Raw genomic sequence first — 22,131 nt, forward strand, 5'->3', positions numbered from 1 at the left:
CAGATTTTCATTATTCTCATTAAATGTCCAGTAGGTGGCATGCTCTACTTAGAGCTATTTATAGTTCCATAGAGCAAAGCTTGAGAAATATCCAGCCAGTATTAAAGTTTGCAGTTCTAAAATGGTGTTTCATGCTTCCCTCTTGCAAAAATGTTATTCTATAGGAATTTTAGTCATTATTCTCAGTGTTTTTCTTTTATAATAGCATTTAGTCAAGTGTTTTTACAAAGAGAATAATTAGATTGTAAATGTGTGTTAGCAAGGCAAAATCCAAATTGAAGATTCTTGGTAAAACAGAAGTTTGTATTTCTGTTCATTTCTTCCATGTGGAATGTAGCAGATAAAATAATGAAAATTTTTAAACAAGAATTATTCTAGGGGCGGCCAGGTAGCACAGCTAGTAAGAGCACCGGCTCCAATGTTGAGAAGACCTGGAGATTGAATCCCCGGCTCAGACACTTAGCACCCACCCAGAAACACCTGGCCGTGTAACCTTGAGCAAGTTACTTAACCCCAATTGCTTAGGGGTGGCCAGATGGCTCAGCAAGTAAGAGCACTGGCTTCAGTGTCGGGATGACCTGGATCAAATCCGGGCTCAGATACTCAGCACCACACCCAGAAATAACTGGCCGTGTAACCTTGAGCAAGTTACTTAACCCCTATTGCTTTAAAAAAAAACAACAAGAATTATTCTCATAAAAATAATTAGGCATTTATGGCATAAGCTCAAATTTGTTGTTGTTCAGTTATTTTTTTGTTATATATCTGACACTTTGTGACCCCATTTGAGGTTTTCTTGGCAAAGATACTGGGGTGGTTTGCCGTTGCCCTCTCCAGTTCATTTTACAGATGAAGAAACTGAGGCAAACAAGGTTAAGTGACTTGCCCAGGGTCCCATAGCTAGCAAGTGTCAGGCCAGATTTGAACTCAGGAAAATGAGTCTTTCTGATTCCAGGCCTGGCACTCTGTCAACTATGCAACCTAGTTCTCCACAAGCTCAAATAGCTTCAGCAAAAGTTGTTTGTGTTGTCAATTCTAGGCAGTCAAACATCCATTTAACTAAGACTTATCTTATTTGGTGTGAAAGGAAGCTAGAGGACAGCAGTCATATAGCAATTCCTAACGACAACACAATGATCTGTTGACTTCTTTGTAGCTAGGGTATTTTACTGCCCAATAAATAAAGCAACAATTTCTTAGCTTTTTGTTTCATGGTGGTATCTTTTGAGAGAAATACATCTTTAACATAGGAAGTTCTTCATCCATTCCAGCTAGATGCAATATAAATTTCACTTATTAGAAAAAAAATTGGCATTGGAGGAATATTAGAAATTAGAATTGTTGAAGATTTTGTATGCCTTTGACAGATGCACATAGCTTTTGCTGTTTTAAGTTATTCTTACTAATGTTTGTTTTCCTGTCATAGACTACCTTAACTTCCTTTTTTCCTTCATGCTATTAAGCTGTTTAATCCTTCCAAATCTTTTTAAAATAAATTTTATGTTATCTTGTTTTTCACATAACGATAATCTCTCCCAGTATCCATCTTTCTTCTCCTCCCAGGGAGCCATAAATAAATAATATTTTTAAAGAGAAAAAAATAAATTAAATTTAGCTTTCAAAATATAAAATCTTAACCATAGACTACTGTTTGACCCAGAGATTATACATCTTATTAGCTCTGACTGCCGCCAATGGACAAAAGCAATAACTATGAGTACTATTAGAAGATGTAAGTCACAAATAGGAAATTTTTTTTGTTTGTTTGCTTTGAGGTGTGGGGCGCGATTTTGGGGTTAAGCGACTTGCCCAAAATCACACAGCTAGTAATTGTGTCAAGTGTCTGAGGCCGGATTTGAACTCAGGTCCTCCTGACTCCAGGGCTGGTGCTCTATTCACCTAGCTGCCCCAAGCTGGAAATAAAGAAGAAAGGAGGAAAATGAGGAAGAGAGGGAGGGAGGAAAGAAGGGAAAGAGAGAGAGAGAAATTAGAAAAGGAAGATAATTGTGTTGGAGATGGTACAGTTCTACAGGTATCTTAACTTTTAATTTGATTTTCTGTTTCCTTCATGAGGTTTTTTTTAATGACAACATTTAGAATTTTGCTATATCATTTATAACTATGCACACATGTACATAGTAATTTGCCTACTGTGTTTATATGGGTAAATTAACTTTGTTTTTGAATGAGAAAACTCCAGATATTAGAAGTTGAATTTTTCTTTGTTTATAGAAAACTTTTAAGTCAAGAATTATTATATTGATATGGTTTCTTTTCAGCATCAGTTTTTTTTTTCTTTTTACAGGTAATTTGGACTAATCAAATGACAACAAAGATTGATAAAAATCAGTCCTTACTAGTTCCTGCTTTAGGTAATTAATTATTAATTTTTTGAAGCTTAATATGCCTGTGGAATTTTTTTACTATGTAAACATAGGAGATTCCTATTTTCTGTAAGGCGAGAGCAGCAGAATTATTTTTAACTAAATGCTTTTTTTTACTGTTGCACTATGCTGCAAAAGACAGGAAATAAAGTACCACCAGACTTTTGTTATAAGCCTACCCTTTAACTGTATTGCTAAAAATCTAAAGTGTAATGTTCATGTTCATTTATAGCACTTTAGAGAAAGAATCATAAGAATTTGTCCTCAGAAAACTCTCAGATAGAACACATGCCCCTCGAGCACCAGTAGTGTTTCTTTTGGTTGGCATTCCAGTTTCTGGCACTGAGTAGGTGGTCACTCTATTCAGTGAATTATTTCTTGAAAAGTGTGTGAATCCCTTTTTTTTTTTTTGAAGCAGAACTATTTTTTAATACACTTGGAAGCCTGCTTGGTAAAAGAACCCATGGAAAATTCTTTTTGTTAAGCAAAAAAATCATCTCTTAATTTATCTTTTTTTAAAAACATGTGAATTTCCATATGTTGGGCTTGCTTAAAGCAGAAGTTACCTCCATAATTAGTTATTTGAAATCTCAAGATGAGGCATTATATGGAATTTTTGGTATTATAAATTCAACCAAATAGTTGCAAAACCGCTTTACTGTTTTACCTTCTTGCTCTTTTTTTTTTTCACTCCTGTGCTCTACTTTCTCTTTATTTTGGTCTTAAGCAAAATGTATGAGGTAAATCTGAGGGGAAGAGGAATACCCTCTATATAACATGTCTACCTGGAATTTTACCCTTAGAGGCTCATTCCTTTTTATTATGGGATAGCTCTTCTGCTAAAAGCAAGCATTCTTGGTTGGAGTCACATGCTGAGCTATTTATTTATCACGTGGTGTGGTAAATAAAAGCTTTTAAATTTAAAATTTTGAAATGGAGGATGGAGAGAACTAGAACAGGTGGCCATAATTCCATGGAGACATAACAAAGACAGAGTAGGAACTCTTCGCAGTGGTAGGCACCTGACGAGGCTTAGACTTAACTTACTGTACTTGTTGAAAATTATTCTGAAGATTTATTCTGTTGCAAACTTTTTCTAGCATACTTCCTTAATTATGGAGAAGAGAGATATACAAAGATGCAAGTACAGCTGGGAATGGGAGGAGCAGTGTCAAGATATTTCTTTAGGGAACATTGATTAGATTTTTAATTATATTTGTAGATGAAGCCCTTTGATCATCTTTATATTCTACTTCTTTCCTTATCTCAGATTTTTGGCAGCCTATCAAAAAGTTTAGAAGTACAATATAACAGTTAGCTTGTGTTTTCTGAATGGAGAAGCTTTCAAATGTTAAGAGGTTTGTGTTAAAATCTCCAGTAACTGAAAAAGGTGCTCTACATCAAAGGGAATTCTCCAACAAACAAAAAGTTTGATGGTTTGTTATTAGATGACTTACATGTCAGAACATCAATTTTTGTCTTGTGGGCTTTTGAAAATGTAAAGTTATTTGATTTGCATGTTCCTTCTTATTTTAGAGGACAGATTATCAAAGAGAAGATGTAGAGGGAGTTCAGTGAGATGTCTTCATCTTCAAAGAACTTAAAACCTATTAAGGAAGATCAGAGGTGTACAGAAATACAAATAATAATATGGTGTAATTTCTATATACATAAATATATAACCTTAAAACAACAAGATAAGTATATAAAGGAGGCATAAAGCAAGTGATATGAGAATGCAGAGGCAAGTGAGAAACTTCCCCTGGAGGAGATTAGGGAAGGCTAGAGAAAAGAGAAGACATTTGACCCTGGTCATTTCAGCAGTCTGAGGTGAGAGTGGGAGTAAGATGAAACATACCAACTTTAGAGAATGATGGTGAAGCTGAAAATTATGAAGTGCCTACAGACATTCACACTTATAGAATGGTAAATAGTCCAGTTACTTTATGAATAATAACAATAATATTTCTTTAAGGATCTGTGATTTCATCACTTTGGGAATACTTTCCATTGCATATAGATTCCAGTTTCTCTCTGCGGTAGCAAAAAAGTATTCATGAGCTGCTGTTCCTGAAAAAAGCCTTGAACTGGTAGCCAACCTTCTGGAAGAAAGCATCTGCATACTTTATTAGGTTATTTCTCAGATATCAGAAACTTAGGCTGTTGCTGAGTGCTCACTTGAAGTCTTTCTGACTTCATGTAGGACCTGCCTGAGCTTGTATTCTGCTAGCAGAGCCTTTGTAAATCCAAAGGCACCTTTGTGCCGTGATAAAACATTAGAGTCAGTGGAGAAACAAACTACTAGAATGCCTCATGTCTATATTGATAAGTGTCTAGAATAATTGAGCTAGAAAAGTCAATTGGTCCCAGACTGTGTAGCTAGGCTAAGGAGTTAACCTTTATCCATTAGGCATCCCATTATCCTGGGGAGAGGTTTTTAGTAGAAGATAGGCATGACCAGATTTTTACATTATTAATATTAATCTGACATATATAAAATGGATTGGAGGAGAGAAAGTGGAGACAGGAAAATCTATTAGGAGGTCATTACTCAGATCATGCATTTATTAAATGTCTACTATATGCCAGGTTATATTCATTATATATAATATAGTATTATATATAATCATTATATATATAAATACTCAAAAGTCATTGTTATATTCTTTTCCTTAGGGGAAAGTTGGGGACATGCAGCTACGATTCGATTAATCCTTCATTGGGACCAAAAGCAGAGGTCAGTGAAGATGCTGACTAGTGACTCATGTTGGTGTTCATTAGATGTCATAAGCTGGTCCACCTTGGAACTGGTCTTGTGGTTGTGCAATGCAGTGTCATTTGAACATGCCTCTACTTTGTTTTTGTTTTTCATTTTCATTACTGTCTTTTGTTTTTATGTCACCTTCATCTCCCACCGTGGCCCTTTTTCCTCCCTTTTGTAGGGAGGCATACTTTTTAACAGAGAATACAAAAGAAGTGCATAGGGGAGAGCATACCAGACAAGGCTGACAGTAGAAGCCATGCTGCGCACCCACAGCCCTCCACATCTGCCAAGCTGGAAGGGAGAGCAGGAGATACATTTTCTTCTCCTTTTAGGGACAAATTTAGTCATTCTAATCATGTAGCTTTCAGATTGATGTTTTTCTTCTTCCTTTTTCTGTTGTTGTAGTCATTGTTTATATTATTTTTCTGATTCTGTTTACTTCACTCTGCATCAATTCTCAAAGCCTCTCATTGGGCCTTTTTCTTTGATTCACTGGCTCCATGTGAGCAGGGGCAAATGTAGATTGCTGTTGCTCTGTACTATATCACAGAAATTCAGAACCTGAAAAGTTCTTTAGCTAAAGAGAAAATTCTTAAGAATATTTAACAGTAGGTTATGCCTGAAAGTGTAGGTAGAAGAGGAATGTTCTGTACTCTTTTGGAATCAACTACCATTTTTTAGCTAGCATCCTGAAAGAAGCTTGGTACCCCTTGTACCTAGGAGAGTTTAAAAGTATAGAGAAGACTATTTTTGAAAGTTTCCCCAGGATTCTTTTGTAGAAAATAGGATCATTTTTCTTAACTACTTAATATGATATTCACTAATGTCACCTATGCAAAATTTTATGTCTGTATTGTTTGCATTTCCTTGTGTTTGTTCTTGCTCAATTCTTGTTACCTTGTTTTCTTTCTGATGAATACCTTTCTATGCATAAAAACTAATAACATGAATCCTTTTCCCCTACTTTTAAAACCTTTGAGCAAATGAACAAACTAGCTTTCATTTTCCTTAAAATGACAAGAGAGTTGTGGGTTTTTTTAAATGTACTTTTTATAATAATGCCAGAAACCTGCCAGCCTCTCCACTTTCAGATTAATTGGCATAACCTCATGAACTCTGTCCAAAAGCTGTTATGAAGAGGGAGGCTGAGACAGCATGTAGGCTGCAGATAGAACAAAGGGTTACCCTAAATACACTTTGGATCCGGTCAGTGATGAGATCTCTTACTTTATGTTTTCATATTAATTGATGAAAAGTCAGTACTGACCCAGCTCCTTTTATTTTCACACTACTCTCTAAGTTCATCAACAGAATTAGACTCCCTTTTTCTATTTAAATGATATATTTATATCAGATAATTTATTTGGCTTGTACTTCTATTAAAGATTGCTATTTCCAAATGGCTCAAGTAACTCAGATTTTCCTTCAGTATTTCCTTTTTTAAATAATTGTTTTGGATAATATTACAGCCTTTTCCATACCTGTGATTAGTCTTTGACCTTCACCAGCTTCAGATATTGGGACCTATTTTCTGGGGGAAGACCTAGAATGGACTGGTTCTTGTAAATAAAATAATTGCTTTGGCTAATTTGTTCCTAGCCATAGAATTGTTCTTCCCCCTTCCTGTGAATGTGACATTGTGCTCAAAAGAAAATCCACTTCCGACAACATGCTCTGTTATAAAGTCCTGGCAGCAGATCTCCAACTGAGAGACTCTTAAAACATTGCTTATACTTCCTGAGATGCAGGCTATTCTGCAAACTGCAACCTGCTGTTTAAATGTTCTAAGGAATTCCCTGTGTAGCTGCTATGTAATAGCTATCTACCTCAGGCTATATAATTAAATGTTCTCTAATAGAATAGCACCTAAGAAAAACTAAAAATAATTAAGAGGATCTTTGGCAGGATATCTCTTCAACTAATTATAAGACAGATTATTTCTAGTATCTAATTTTGGAAGTTATTGTTATGTGGATAGGTGTATATATAGGGGTAAGTAGATGTTTTGCTTCTTTAAGTTAGACTTACTCATGAATAATATATAGCCTATAAAAATAAAAAATTAATCTGAGAGTAATTTTTTCAATTATCTTACTGATTTTTTTTTATGTTGCCCTCACTAATTTCAAGTGTCAGAGAAGAGCTCTTCTTCTCATTCCCCAGTGTTTAACAACTGATGCTCTGCTCTCTAAGTCAGTAGTTATGTAGTAAATATTACCTTGCATTACTAAAAGGTGAAATCAGAATCCAACACACATCTCACATAAATTCTGCTGGGATTTATTGAATGATAATGAATTATTATGGAAATGAGTTCAAGCTAGTTGGATTGCAGATGAATAGCCAGTGAAGGGAGAATGAATGAGCCAGTGGCTCCCTTAGTTACTTTTGGATAAAGAGCATCTTCTAGGCTGCAGAATTTCTTTAAGTCCTACACCAGCCTTCTCCATATGTACCAGTATCCACATAAGGGTCACAGGATAAGTCTTCTGCAGCAGCGCAGTTTGAGGTTAGAGTGTGCTAAGATATGCCTTTATTGTACTCCTGCAATTTGCCATCTCTGCTAGTCCTCTACATTCAAGATTTGTTACTGCATTAATCTGATGTATTTTAATGTTATTTTACTTTAGCATTATTGCAGTGAGCCTTCGAAAGGCTGAAAAGGGATCATAACATTGTAGTGGTATAGTTATGCTTAGGGGAGAAAGAAAAATCCTTCCTTAGTAGGTTCAAATCTAACATTTCCTGCCCTTTCTAGTGCTTATCACTATAATAACAACAGTTCTTTGGTGTCAACATTTTTAAAAATGTGAATCATTTTCCATTTTTAATAATTTTTAAAATATTATTTCCCATGGGTCAGGTTTTTTTTCCCTCCAGTACTTTCCACTAGTTTCTTTTGGACTATGGCCTTGTGTTATATCAGCTATTTAAATCATTATTAGGTTGAACAGTTTTTAAAGAATTAAATATTCCACTAATTCTTTATTGTCTTATTTTCTGTGGTCAAAATGCCTTCAGGTCTTTTAAGATTATGTGGATACTTTTATGTTTTTAAAAAACTAGTTGGTATGGGGCAGCCAGGTAGCACAGCGAGTTAGAGCACCGACCCCAGTTTCAGGATGACCTGGGGATCAAATCCGGGCTCAGACACTTAGCACCCACACAGAAACACCTGGCTGTGTAACCTTGAGCAAGTTACTTTACCCCAATTGCTTAGGGGTGGCCAGGTGGCTCAGCGAGTAAGAGCACCAGCCCCAGTGTCGGGATGACCTGGGGATCGAATCTGGGCTCAGATACTTAGCACCACACCCAGAAATAACTGGCCGTGTAACCTTGAGCAAGTTACTTAACCCCAATTGCTTTAAAAAAAAAAACTAGTTGGTTGTACTCCACAGTATTGACTCTGTACTTGGGAAGTAAATTGTAAAGTCTAATCAGAGAAAAGACTTTAAAAAATTAACCTTTCTAGGCTAAGCAAAGAATTTAAATTTCTGAAAGTCACAAATATATGAGTTTATATTGCCTGGTTTTGGATTTAGGTTGTCCAGTCTTTTAAAATGTACTGCTGTAGGTAAAATTTTGTAGTGATTTTTAAAAAATTATTTTGTGCCTTGTATACTGTGGGTTTTCTTACCAATTGCATATTCATGATATGAAGCAATCATCAGAATTTTACCTCTTTTTGCCAAGAGTATCAGGTGGTAGTGCTGGGTGATAAATCACACCCCCACACAGTATTTCATATGTGTGCTGTGCTTTAGAGCACAAACTGTGCTTCTGACTTGTTTCTTCCTGACCTAAACTATGTAGTTCAGCCATATGTTGTGTTTCATCCCAAATGTAGCCATTAGCCAAGAGATTCCTGTTTGGTTTTTTAAATTGCTGAAATTCTGTGAGATCCCTGAGATGTAGACACCAGATATAAAAATGTTTTTCTATAATGAAAATTTATCAGATATTTTCACCCCAAATCATTATATTACTTGATTTCAAGTTACTTTTATAAGCCTTTAAGACACAAATTTGCATGTCTTTTTACATTTTTGTAGTAATTTTAAATTGGCTGAAGGTAGCCATCAGCTTAGTTTGAATTCTATTACCCTAACAGCTGTGTGAAAACAGGCAAGTTGTTAATCCTTGAGTCTGTTTTTTATTCTGTAAGATATTTTTGCTGTGTACCTTTCAGGGTTGTTGTGGAGGGTGATACGAAATCACTTTGAAAACTACAGTGCTGACTGGTGTAAAGTGGTGTCATTATAGGAAGGTTTAAACAGCGCTTTTTCTTTTTCTTTTGTTACATTTTGGACTGAAGGTGAACTGCTTTGAGTTTTCCTAAGACTAATACAGAGGGAGATAGTTTAAAAAATAAAAAGGACTCTTGCAAAAAAAAAAATCCTGTTTCTAATAATCTGAAATTAGAACATCAGAATATTTAAGTAAAGTTTCATGTTCTGATTGAACATTGTGAAGGTGAATGAAGAAAATGGTGTATGTCAAAGGTAACTAGGAATTTAAGTCACCCTTAATGTCAGCTATTTAATCTTGATCAACTTGTACATGTCTAATTAAAGGAAAGAGTAAGTACACCTTTTTTTGCTATTCACTTTAACAGTATTTAGAATTTTAGTTTAGCACAGTTTAGAATTGTAGCAAAACCACTCTGTGCATTGAAATTGTTATTTATCCTTACTAATTGAAATTATGTCCATTATTTCTAAGCAGGTTAGCAACATTGCACAAATCACCAAGCCAGAAGGAGGCCACAGTACTGTTTGATATAACGGTTAGTTCAATTTGAAGGGGATTGGAAATTGTATGTTGAATGGTTACAGTTGTCTAAAGAAAGCTTTTTAAAAATTGTTTCTCTTAATTGTAGTAGATATTAGTCCTCTTTAGAAATAAGCATTGTCCCTAGCATATTAATTCTTCAAGTACTGTTACCACTGCAGAATGTTCCAGTATTTCACAATTAAATGAGTTTAAACATTTATTCTTGAGGTCTTTAGAAATATTTCCCATGCTTTTAGAGTAATGTGTTCTACTACAAAATTAACTTTGTCATATTAAGGTTTTTAAAGTAAACAACTTAAAATATAAGCATTAGTCATGTTAGTCTGTACCTAGGCAGTAGGTCTTTAACCATCACTGTAGCCACATTTACTAATATAACATTATTTCGGAAAGTGTTTATATTTTTTGACAAAGCATACATTTTCCCCCATGCTGTAGATACAAATATTGATAAATTACTAGATTCTAATTCCTTTAAGGGTAAAAAATGAGAAGAGAAAAAAATCTGAAGTTTGTTAATGAATATATATGACAGTAAACTGGTGTGTTCCAATCTACCCTTTGAAAATCACTATTATAGGACAGTTGTCTCCCAGATTAGGTACACAGGGCAATTCATTAAAGTACAGAAAGAAAATGAGACCTTTTTAATTCAGAAAAAAGGAAAGAAATTGAGCTTTTAATACTTAATTTTTGGTTTAAAACTGGTACCTTCACTCAGTCTGCATATCCCTTCCAGTATTCAGTATTCTTAGGGAAGAGTGGGAATCCACAATGAGGAGGGGCTGACAATGGGACCCATACTTGTTCATTTGCTTGTTGTATATTGTAAGATATTGCTGTTTGTATATACCTAGTTAGGTGGACTTAAGTATGATGTTTGTATATTTGGTTACATGCAGTATTTGTATTTCTGTCAGAGCAGAGTGGCTATTATCTCTGTTCCAAGTATAGGCTGATCTCCCTCCTGGGGAAGGTGAAGGGATTTTAAGAATGCTTGTTCACACTCCAGGTTGTAAGGGGAAATTTGAGTGTTTCTAAAGGAAACAGAATTGAGACTTCACTGGGGAAAAAAGGGATCCAAGGTCAAAGAGGAGAGACGTGATACTTGTTGGGATGTTGGGAATGGAAGAGTATAATACAAAAAGAGCACAAGAGCAAGGGAAGGGAAAGGATAGTTGTCCAGTTAGAACTTAAAAGGAAGCTACTACTTGTGCTCTTCTTTAGAAAATGGTATAGAGCCATAGAAGTTTTCAAAGGAGACATCATCCAAGGAAGGGCAGAGGAGGAAGAGGAGATCAGTGGTAGTACCTGGTGATGCTTTGCTCAGAGGTTCTGAGGCAGCTCTTTATCAACTTGATAAAAACTATATAGAGGTCTGTTGTCTTCCTGGGTCTAGTATACAAGACAACAGAGAACCTCCCAAGATTTATTAAAACATGACAACTACACACTTCAGAGATTCATGTAAACACAAATAACACTTCCAGAAGGAATCTAAAAAGCATTGCCAACAGTTATGAAGTCTTGGGCAAGAAACTGCAGTCTATATGGAGAAATTGAATTTTCTGCACTGTTGGGCACTGTTGAAGTAAAGGGGATTTGGGAAGTAAACCACTGATTAAAGCATCTACATGTTGCAGAGTTGGACTTGGAGTTAAGAAAATCTAAGTTTGAATCCTGCCTCAGACACTAGCTATGTGACTCTGAGCAAATCACTTAACCTCTCTCTGCCTCAATTTCTTCATCTATGAAAATGAGGATAATAGCACCTACTGTACCAATACATGGAATGCAGAAATGACACATGTCTATCAACACACCAACACAAAGCCTGGTAAGACTGTATTTGCCATATGACTTGCAAATTAATCAAAAGGACTTTTAAAAGGATAGGAGAGGAAGAGGACAACCTTTATATGTACCTCAGGTTAGATACTATAGAGAGTAACTACAAAGAATGAAGAAGTAGAGCAGCTGAGACTGTTAACCTCCTAGAGTTCATGACAGAGAAGAGGAAATATGGGCATAGTCTGACATATACCCTGTATTTTAGGAAAGCAGATTTCAGGGGTTCAGAGGAAGGATAGAAAGGTTCCCATGAACTAAAGTGTGGTAGAGGAAGTCAGCCAGGAGGGTAGGGAGAGACTCAGGAATGCAGTTCAGAAGACACAAAGGATTGAAATCAATTCTAATGAAAAGGGAAAATGATATTTGTCTGAGGAGAATGATGTGGATACATAGGAAATGCACTAACCAACTGTGATTTAGAAAATAGAAGAGTATCTGTAACCTGTAAAAATAGTTTCAAATGCTAAAGCTCAGAATGAGCTGAGGCTGGCAAGGGAAATGAGGGACAACAAAAACGCCTCTTTATTCAGGGTAATGGGACTGAAACCTGACAACAGAAAGAAGCAGAAGTGCCTAATTTATATGTTGGAGTTTGTTTTTTCTCTCTGCAAAGAATAATGAAAATGATAGACCCAAAATAACTGAAAGGGAGCACATCTCAGATGAGTAAGGAGGTAGAAAGAGTAGATCTCTCTGCAACTGCCCTTGATATGTTCAGGCCACCTGACCCAGAGGAACTACATTCACAGGGCCTGAAAGAACTGGCAGATGGGATCACTGTTGGTTGCAGTAGATATTTGAATGTTCATCAAAAAAAGGAAGAACTTTCAATATTGGAGAAGAGGAAATGTCCTGAAAAAAAATCTCCCCAAGAAGAAAAGAACCTGCAAACAATATGTAGCTTCATTTTGATGCCTAGAGTTTCTAGAATGGATCTTGAAAAAGATGGTTGGTGAATATCTAGATAGAAAAGTAGTGATTACAAAGAACCCACCTGGCTTCATTTAGAACAGGTCCTGCCATACCAACCTTATTTCCTATTTTGGAGATTACTAAACCATAAATGCAGAGAATGCTGTCTATATAATTTACCTAGATTTTGGCAAAGTTTTTGATAAAGTATCTAATTCTCATGGACAAGATGGAGGGATGGATTAGATTACCTAGAACCATTTGAATGGTTGAATTCAAAGAGTGGTTCAGTGTAATTGTAACTTGAGACCCTAGCAGAGTATTCTAGAGAGCTGTGCTTGTCATTGTGTTGTTTTAACGTTACTATATGTGCTTGTCAGTTTTTCAGACGACAAAAGCTAGAAGAATAGCTAACACACTAGATGACAGTATCAGGATCCCAAAAGATCTTGAAAGTCTATAGCATTCTACTGAAGCTAATTAAAGTTGGAATTCCATAGGGACAAGTGTAAAGTCTTACACATAGGTACAAAAAGATTAGTTTTGCCACTAAAAAGAAAAGGGTTGTATGCTTAAAAAACAGTTGTCACAAAAAAGATCTGTGGGTTTTAGTGGACTTCAAGCTAAGTGTGAGTTAGCAATATGATGAAGCTACCAAAAAAACTAATGCAATCTTGACCTACATTGGAGATACTGAGCTTCCAGAAACAGGGAGCTGATCATTCCATTGTACCATGTCCTGGTCTGACCTCATCTGGAATATTGTATTTATTTCTGGGCCACTTGCTTTTAGAAGGACCTTGATAAACTAGATTGTCCAGAGAATAGCAGCAAGGATAGTGAAGGGCCTTAAGTCCATGTCACCTCAGGATAAGTTGAAGGAACTAGGCATGTTTAGCCTGAACAAGAGAAAACTCAAGGGGACATGATAGCTGTCTTCACATATCTGAAGGGCTATGATGTAGAATAGGATACAATGTGTCACGTTTGACCCCAGAGCACCCAACTAGGAGCAGTGGAAGTTACAAAGAGACCAGTTTAGGCTGGTATCAGGAAAAATTTCCCCAAAATTTTAATTGCCCAAGAGTGGAATGGGCTAACTCAGAGAGGTGGTATTTCCTCCTCTTCGCAGACTTTGTAGGTAACCACTTGTCAGGAATATTAGAGCAGAAATGAGTTTTGGGTATGGATTAGACTAGATGGCCACTGAAGCCTCTTCCAATTTTCAGATTTTGTGATTCATAGATTTTATTACCCGGTGTTATTTAAACTGACACTTACAAAGTAGACAGGTGATTTAAGAAGATTCCTGCAAAGAGATTGCAAATTAGGATAATGCTATTTGTATAAATACAAAAAAAAAATGGCAAATATGACATTCCTCTCAGTATGAGCCTTTTGTCAGCCACATTAGAAGATACACTGATGATCTAATCATATCTGACAGGTCAGCCAAAATGTTTTTTAATGTGCTTTTACTTATTTTATTAAATACTTCCCAATCACATATAAAAATGTTTTAACATTCATGTTATAAAATTTCGAGTTCCAAATTCTCTTTGTCCTACCTGCCTCTCCCCCACCCACTAAGAAGGCAAACAATATGTCAGTTATATATGTAAAGTCATGCAATAAATTTCCATATTAGCCATGTTGAAATAGAAAACATATACACAGGAAAAAAAACAATAAAAATAAAGTTTTTTAAAAAGTATGCTTCAGTTTATATTCAATTCATCAGTTCTCTCATTGGAGGCAGATAGCAGTCTTCATCATAAGTTCCTTGGAATTGTCTTGGATCATAGTCTTGATCAGAGTAGCTAAATCTTTCACAGTTGATCATCCTTGGAGTATTGCTGTTACTTTGTGCAATGTTCTGGTTCAGCTCATCTCACTTTCCATCAGTTCATATAAGTCTTCCCAGGTTTTTCTCAAACCTTCCTCCTCATCATTTCTTGTAACACAATAGTATTCTTTCACAATCATGTGCCACAGTTTGTTCAGTCATTCCTCATTTGATGGGCATCCCCTCAATTTCTAATTCTTTTACACCACAAAAAGAGGTGCAATAAATACTTTTGTGCATAAGGGTCCTTTCCTTTTTCTTTGATCTCTTTGGGATGCAGACCTAGTAGTGGGATTGCTGGATCAAAGGGTATTCACAGTTTTATAGCTCTTTGGGTATAGTTCCATATTCTCCAGAATGGTTAGACCAGTTCACAACTCCACCAGCAACTTATCAGTGTCCAGTTTTTTCCACATCCCTTCCAGAAGTTGTCATTTTCTTTTTCTGCGATGTTAGCCAATCTGATAGGTATAAGGTAGAATCTGTTGTTTTAATTTGAATTTCTCTAATCAATAGTTATTTTGAGCATTTTTTCATTTGACTATTAATAGCTTTGATTTCTCCTGAAAATATACTGTTCATATCTTTTGACCATGTATCAATTGGGGAATGATCAGCCAAAATTTTTTTTAATTGTGAATATTATATGATATTTGGATTTACATCCTCTAAATTAACAATGAACCTTCTCTCTAAGTGCATAGTATGCCTTAGGATAAATGAGTGAAGGGGAGACTAGGTGACACAGTGAATAGAGCACCGGCCCAGAGTTCAAATGTAGCCTCAGACACTTAACACTTACTAGCCATGTGACCTTGGGCAAGTCACAACCCCAGTTGCCCCATCCTCCCCCTTCTAAAAAAAAAAAAAAGAAATGAGTGAAAAAGCAATCACCTACATTATAAAGAATATATGTTTTAAAAAAGAAAAATCAGCAAAACCAATTACATCAAAAAAGTCTGAGAATTTATGTAATGTTCCACACTTGTGGAACACTTGTGCTCTGCAAAGGAGTCTTCTCATATCTCTTCTTTGGGTCCAGGTATGTTCTTTATTAATTTTGTAATGTTTACTCTAAGTTATTTTCTGGTAGCTGTTTTTTCCATTTATATTATTGTAGTCATTATTTATATTGCTTTCTTGGCTCTGCTTACTTCACAATGTATCAGTTCATACAGGTCTTTTTATGCCTCTCCTTATTCATCATATTCACCATTTTTATAGCATAGTAATATTCCTTGCATTCATATACCTCAATTTTTTCAGCCATTCCCTAATTGTTGGGCATTTCAGTTTTCATTTTATTTTATTTTTGCTTTTTGGAAGGGGAAGTTAGGGCAATTGGGGTTACGTGACTTGCTCAAGGTCACATGGCTAGTTTTGTGTTGTTTCTGAGTTTGGATTCGAATTCAGGTCCTCCTGATTCCAGGGCCAGTGCTCTATTCACTGCACCACCTAGTCGCCCCCATTCCAATTTTTTATTACCAAATGAAAGTAGTGAGATGTATAAATAGATAGCTAGATATAGATAGATACTTCTTATCCATAAACTCCTTTAGGTATAGGCCTTGTAGTAGAATCTCTGGGTCAGAAGATATAGATATTTTAGCTACTTTATTTGGATAATTCCAGATTGCTTTCCACAATGGTTGTACTGTTTCATAGCTCCAACAACAATGTACTAGTGTGCCTCTCTACCATTTTCCCCTCCAACTTGATTCCCAAAAGATTTCCCCTCTTTTGTCATTTTTGCCAGTTTCCAGTTGTGATGTGGATCTTCTAGGTTGTCTTCATTTGCATTTTTCTTATTACTAGTAACTCAGAGTTATTCTTTCATTTGATTGTTAATCGTTTATAATTCTTATTTTGAGAACTGTTTGTTGATATCCTTTGACCACTTAAATATTGGGGATGAAAAAGAATTTATTAAAAAGAAGTTATGTTCAAAGCAGATATTTGCTAATAATAACATGGCACTATGAAATCAGCAAAGACATTTAAAAACAAAACCTTTATTACCAAAAGTGATGTAAGCATGTCACTCTGTAAAAATTCACTTCGGCATACTTAAATATGGAGACAAACTTTTCTACACCAATTACAAATCTTACAAAGAGTTTCAATGCATTTTGAACCCATTGATTAAAAATGTCGTAACTTTGGATTCTCTTGCAAGAACAACTAGTTGACATCAAAGCCAAATTTCATCACAAATCTTTGTATAATTGGTGAGTAGAAATGTGAAATGAATATCTTGTTTTAGTAAGTGCAGTTAATCATGGACTTCTGTATAGCTTTATGAGATACATTTTGGCCATCACAGTCATTAAAACCATAACAATATAAACCAGTCTTTGAACCACATCTTTGAATTGTAGCGTGAGAGTGAAACTAAGATTTTTAAGAAATAATGAAGCATGTTTAATTATTTCTCTTCCTAAAAAATATTACTAAGCAAAAAGATTATTTTGTTCCATTTGTTAAAATTTTTAAAACTTACTTATTGTTCTTATCTCATCTTTTCAAAATTTGTTTTTGTATATGTTAACTGATTGCAAAACTGAGAGGTTGAGATTCATCCAAGTTCACACAGCCAGGATGTGTCAGAGGCACAACTTGAATCCTAGGTCTTTCTGATTTTGAGGCTGGTTCTCTACTGTGCCATGCTACTTCTCTAAAACACAATTAAATATGCATCTACTGAGAGAACATGATGAGTTTTCTTTTACTGAGACTACTGTTCTGTATTTAATTTCTAGCTTACATTCTTTTTCCCAAGCAGAATTACTTCAGGTGTTTGAAACTGTCAATTCCAAAATGGAAACAAAAATGGACAGTTAATATAATTATAAGTGATACTTCTTAACTTACTTGAATTTCTTAGGGGACTTTTATTGAAAGTTTTACCAAACACTAGAATTAGCTTCAGTGCCTCATCATGGTATGAAAAGGATTATGCATTCTTAAGCACGTACCCCAAAATAAAAACTCTGGCAGGTTGTATAGACTATGAACGTAACCCAATTACATTTTAATCTGGGTTAGGCTGTACTTGGGAGTTTTGTGGGCTGCAAGTTTGAAACCTCTACTAAAGCATCAGCAGAATTTCAATCTACATTAGTGGAGGGAGTACTAACCATTGAAATCAGGTTTTTTAAAAGTATAAGGAAATCAAATATTTATCAGGTTCTATGCTAGGTGCTGTCATTATAAATACAAAAAATATAACAGTTCTTACAAGGAGCCTTTTCTGGACTGGGAGACAATAAGGACCACTAAGTACATGCAGAATAACAATACAGAGTCATTTAAGAGGAAGGATACTAGCAGTTGAAGGGGTAAAGAAAAGTTTCTGAAGGTTGTGCTTCTTGAAGAAAGAGAGGGTTTCTGTGAGGTGTAGGTGAAATGAGAGTGCAGTCTAGCCATGAGGAAAGCCAGGGAAAAGGAATGGGTACTGGAGATGTAGTGTCTTGGGTGAAGAGCAACAGAAAGGTTGCTAGTTTGGCTGGAATGCAGTAGGGAAAGAAGAATAATTTATGATGAAGTTAGAAAGATAGATTGTGAAGACTTTAAAAACTAAACAGGAAAAAAATTTTTTCTTTTGAATAATGGAATGCTATTAAGTCATAAGAATTGAGGAAATAGATTATTTCAAAGAACATGGAAAGACTTGTATGAACTGATGCATAGTGAAGTGACCTGAACCAGAACATTTTTTACTATTACATCAATATTATAAAAATAATTTTGAATACTTGTATAAAATTGATGAAAAATTAAATGGGCAGATAAAATAACACTTAAAAAACAAACAACTTTGAAAGCTGTAAGAACTATTACCTTCCATGATTCCAAAGGACTAATGATGTAACATGCTATCTATCTCTTGACAGAAAAAGGATAGATTCAAGGGTGCAGAATGAGACATTCATATATACATACACACACAAATATACCTATAGGTATATTAATTTATAGAATTTTAATAAATGTATTTTTTTTACATGACCAATGAGGCAGTTTGTCTTGCCTGATTATGCATATTTGTTACAAGGAATTTGTTATCTTTTTTCTCCATGAAGTGGGTATTTCAGGGAAGGGGGGAAGAAAATAGATTTCTCTTAATTAAAAAATAAAATTTAATTAAAAAAGCTAAGCAGGAGTTTTTATTTGGTAAGAGAGGCAATAGGAAGCTACTGGAGTTAATTCAGTAAAGGAGTGACATGGTCATATCTACGCTCAAAAGAAATCACTTTGGTAGTTAGCAGTGTAGCAGATGGATAGACATGGGGAAAGACTTGAGGCAAGAACTATTAGGAGTCTGTTATACTCCACCTGAGAGATGAGGAGGAATTGAATTATGGTGGTAACTGGGAGTTCAAAGGAGTCAGATGTAAGATGTTTTGGAGATTTGGCAACTGAATGAATATGTGGGCTGAGGGAGAATAAACAATGGCACATTGAATTTAGTCTTCCATGAGTAATTTTACTGTTTTGGAGGTTGGTTTTTTGTTTTGTTTGGGGTTTTGTGGGGTTGGTCTCTGAACAATCTCCAACTTATTTTTGTCCTTAAACTCTGATGATCAGAACTCAGCACAGTATTACAGATGTGGCTTTTCCATGGTTAGAATATAGAGGGAGTATCATTTCTTTAATGCAAGAACCTGTTCTCAGTAGCCTCATAGCTCATTTGTGTGTGTGTGTGTGTGTGTGTGTGTGCTCTGTGTGTGTTTTGCATTCTCTAGTGAACTGTGAAACATTGTGGGAGAATGGAATTAAAACAGTTATTTGTCTTAATATTTGGAGGGAGTCTGTGCAAGTGTTGTACAAAGCGTTTATAGAAAAAACATTCACAAATAACAACATTTTTAGGTTAGAAGGGGTCTGATTCAACTTATTTCCACCCCACCAAGGAATCCTATTAATGACACATCCACTAAACAGTCATCCAGCCTCTGCTAGAAGACCTCCAATGGGCAGGGAATTTGCAAACCCCCTAGACATTCCACTTTTATGTAACTCTAATTGCCTGGAATTTTTTTCCTGTTTCATGTCTAAATTTCCCTTTCACATTCCCTCTTTTTGTTCCCAGTCATGCTCTCTAGGGCCAAAAAGAATAAGGCTATTCTCTCTTCTGCACGGTGGCCCTTCAAGTACTTGAAGAAAGATGTCAGGTCTGAGTCATCTCTTTTCCAGGCTAAACATATCCACTTTCTTCAAGTGAGCCTCAGATGGCATGAACTTGAGTCCATTTATCATCCTGGTTGATCTCTGAACAATCTCCAACTTATTTTTGTCCTTAAACTTTGATGATCAGAACTCAGCACAGTATTACAGATGTGGTTTGTCCATGGTAGAATATAGAGGGAGTATCACTTCTTTAATCCAAGAACCTATTCTCAGTGTAGCCTCATAGCTCATTAGTTCTTTTGACTATCATTTCTCATTGGTAACTCATAATGAACTTGTCCACCAAAACCACCACATCTTTTTTCAGATAAACTACTATCCAAAAAATGTCTTCCCCATTGTGTACTTGGGAATTCAATTTTTGGAACACAAATACAAGAGCCAGTCAAGATCTTTTTGGTTCCTGGTTGTCATACAGTGTATCCCTCTCAGCCTTGTTTGCTAATTTGATAAGCAAATTCTGGTCTGCCTACTCTTTGAATTTATTTAGTTACTAGGAAGCAAAATAGAAAAAGTTTTTTTTCTTTTTTTGTAATTTTTTTGTATTTGATTTTTATTACCTAAAACCAGAAACTTACCCACAATTTTAAAGAGTTTTATTGTATTATTTTAAATATGTTTCATCTTGGCATTTAAAGGCTTTTTTGGAAATTGTAATGTTTTAAAAACAGAATTTGGAGAAAGTAATTCTGTCATATTATGTTTTCTGTTCTGCTTCTTCATTAGTCCCCAACACTTATCGTATTTAATCTGTCATTCTTTTTTTGTTTTATTGGATTGTTTAATCCATTCACATTTTTAAAAGAAATTAAAAAAATATTTATTCTTAGTTTTCAGCATTCACTTTTATAAGATTTTGAGTTCTAAATTTTTTCCCCTCCCCAAGACTGCATGAAATCTGATATAGGCAATACATATCATATTAAACATTTCCACATTAGTCATGTTGTGAAAGAAGATTCAGAACAAAAGGGGGAAAAGAAACATGAGAGAGAAAATAGTATATTTCAGTCTGCATTTAGACTCCATAGTTCTTTCTCTGGATGTGGATAGCATTTTCGATCATGAGTATTTTAGAAGTGTTTTAGATCATTGCATTGCTCGGAAGAACTAAGTCATAGTTGGTCATCTCATAGTGTTGCTGTTACTGTGTGCAACGTTTTCCTGGTTTCTGCTCACTTCACTCAGCATCAGATCATGTAAGTCCAGGTTTTTCTAAAATCCACCTGCTCATTATTTCTTACAGAACAATAGTGTTCCATTACATTCATGTATACCATGTGTTCAGCCATTCACCTTTTGATGGGTATCCCCTCAATTTCCAATTCTTTGCCACCACAAAAGAACTGCTATAAATAAATTTTTTACATGTGGGTCCTTTCCCCTTTTTTATGATCTCTTTGGGATTCATTCCTAGTAGTGGTATTGCTGGATCAAAGGGTATGCAGTTTTATAGCCCTTTGGGCATAGTTCCAAATTGTTCTCCAGAATTATTGGATCAGTTCACAACTTCACCAACAATTCTCCATTCATATTTAAAGCTATGAGTTAGATTTATATTTTTTTCTATTTTTAATACTGGGTTTTTCAGGTTATGATTTTTCCCCTCTTCTACCATAAACAACTATAACTTCAGTTACTTTACCTTAATCTTTTTTTTTTAAGATGTCCTTTTTCCTACTGGCTCTCTTTCCCTCATTCCTGATCCCTTCCTCTCATTTGTTATCCCTTTTGCTTTGGGATTTTACTTACCACTTCATTTTTCTTTCCTCCTAGTTATATAATTCTTCCCCCCTTTTTTTCTTTCAGTTACATAGATTCCTCCTTCCTCTCCTCCCCTTCAAGTCCTAATCATCAGTTTTTTACATTTATTTTGTGTGTGTGTGTGTGCCCCTTTCCAAAAAGGATTTCCCTCTCTTCATTATGGATATTCATTATGTTCATTATATCTCTCTTGTCTTCTCTAGACCCTCTTTCTGATTCATGACACCTATAATTATTTGGTCTCTCTGTTCTCTGTATCTTTTGGAATCAAAACTTCCAAGGTAACCATTTTATGCTTTCCCCTCTAGGCAGTTTCTCCTGCTACTTTGTAGAACTTGCTTCAAGGATTCCTCTTTTCCATTGTGCCTCACTCCTAGAACAATGCCAATTATTACAGATGTCAGAGAGGCCAGGGTCTCATGGTAGGGCCCCTTCCATGCCTCCCTGATTATGTAGCCCACTACTGATTTATTCCCTCCTTCAGTTATCTTTTTTTCTGATTTGCCTCAAAATCTCCCTAAGTCCATGTTCTCATGCTTTTCCAGGTTCCAGTTGTCCCCTGGAGTTCCAGGTTTCCCCACTTCCAGGGTAGGATGAGTGATCTTTTCAAACACCAAATCCCTTAG

The 22,131-nt window shown here is 35.5% G+C and overlaps 1 protein-coding gene across 5 annotated transcripts in view; it reads left to right on the top strand.

Annotated features, from left to right (window-relative positions):
- Positions 1–22,131, top strand: part of RAD51C (RAD51 paralog C) — an 83,785-nt gene that overhangs the window by 55,860 nt on the left and 5,794 nt on the right. For 3 of the 5 annotated variants that reach the window (XM_069078161.1, XM_069078164.1, XM_069078165.1), the window contains exons 6-8: positions 2,306–2,372; positions 5,061–5,121; positions 9,871–9,934. In XM_069078161.1, coding sequence (XP_068934262.1) covers positions 2,306–2,372; positions 5,061–5,121; positions 9,871–9,934 — 192 coding nt within the window. The remainder of the gene's footprint in view (positions 1–2,305; positions 2,373–5,060; positions 5,122–9,870; positions 9,935–22,131) is intronic. The other 2 variants (XM_069078162.1, XM_069078163.1) reach the window with 2 other exon arrangements.

The sequence above is a fragment of the Petaurus breviceps genome, unplaced genomic scaffold (genome assembly GCF_028583685.1).
Source record: "Petaurus breviceps papuanus isolate PSGF00001 unplaced genomic scaffold, PetGlider_PUasm1.0 91023, whole genome shotgun sequence".
NCBI lineage: Eukaryota > Metazoa > Chordata > Mammalia > Diprotodontia > Petauridae > Petaurus > Petaurus breviceps.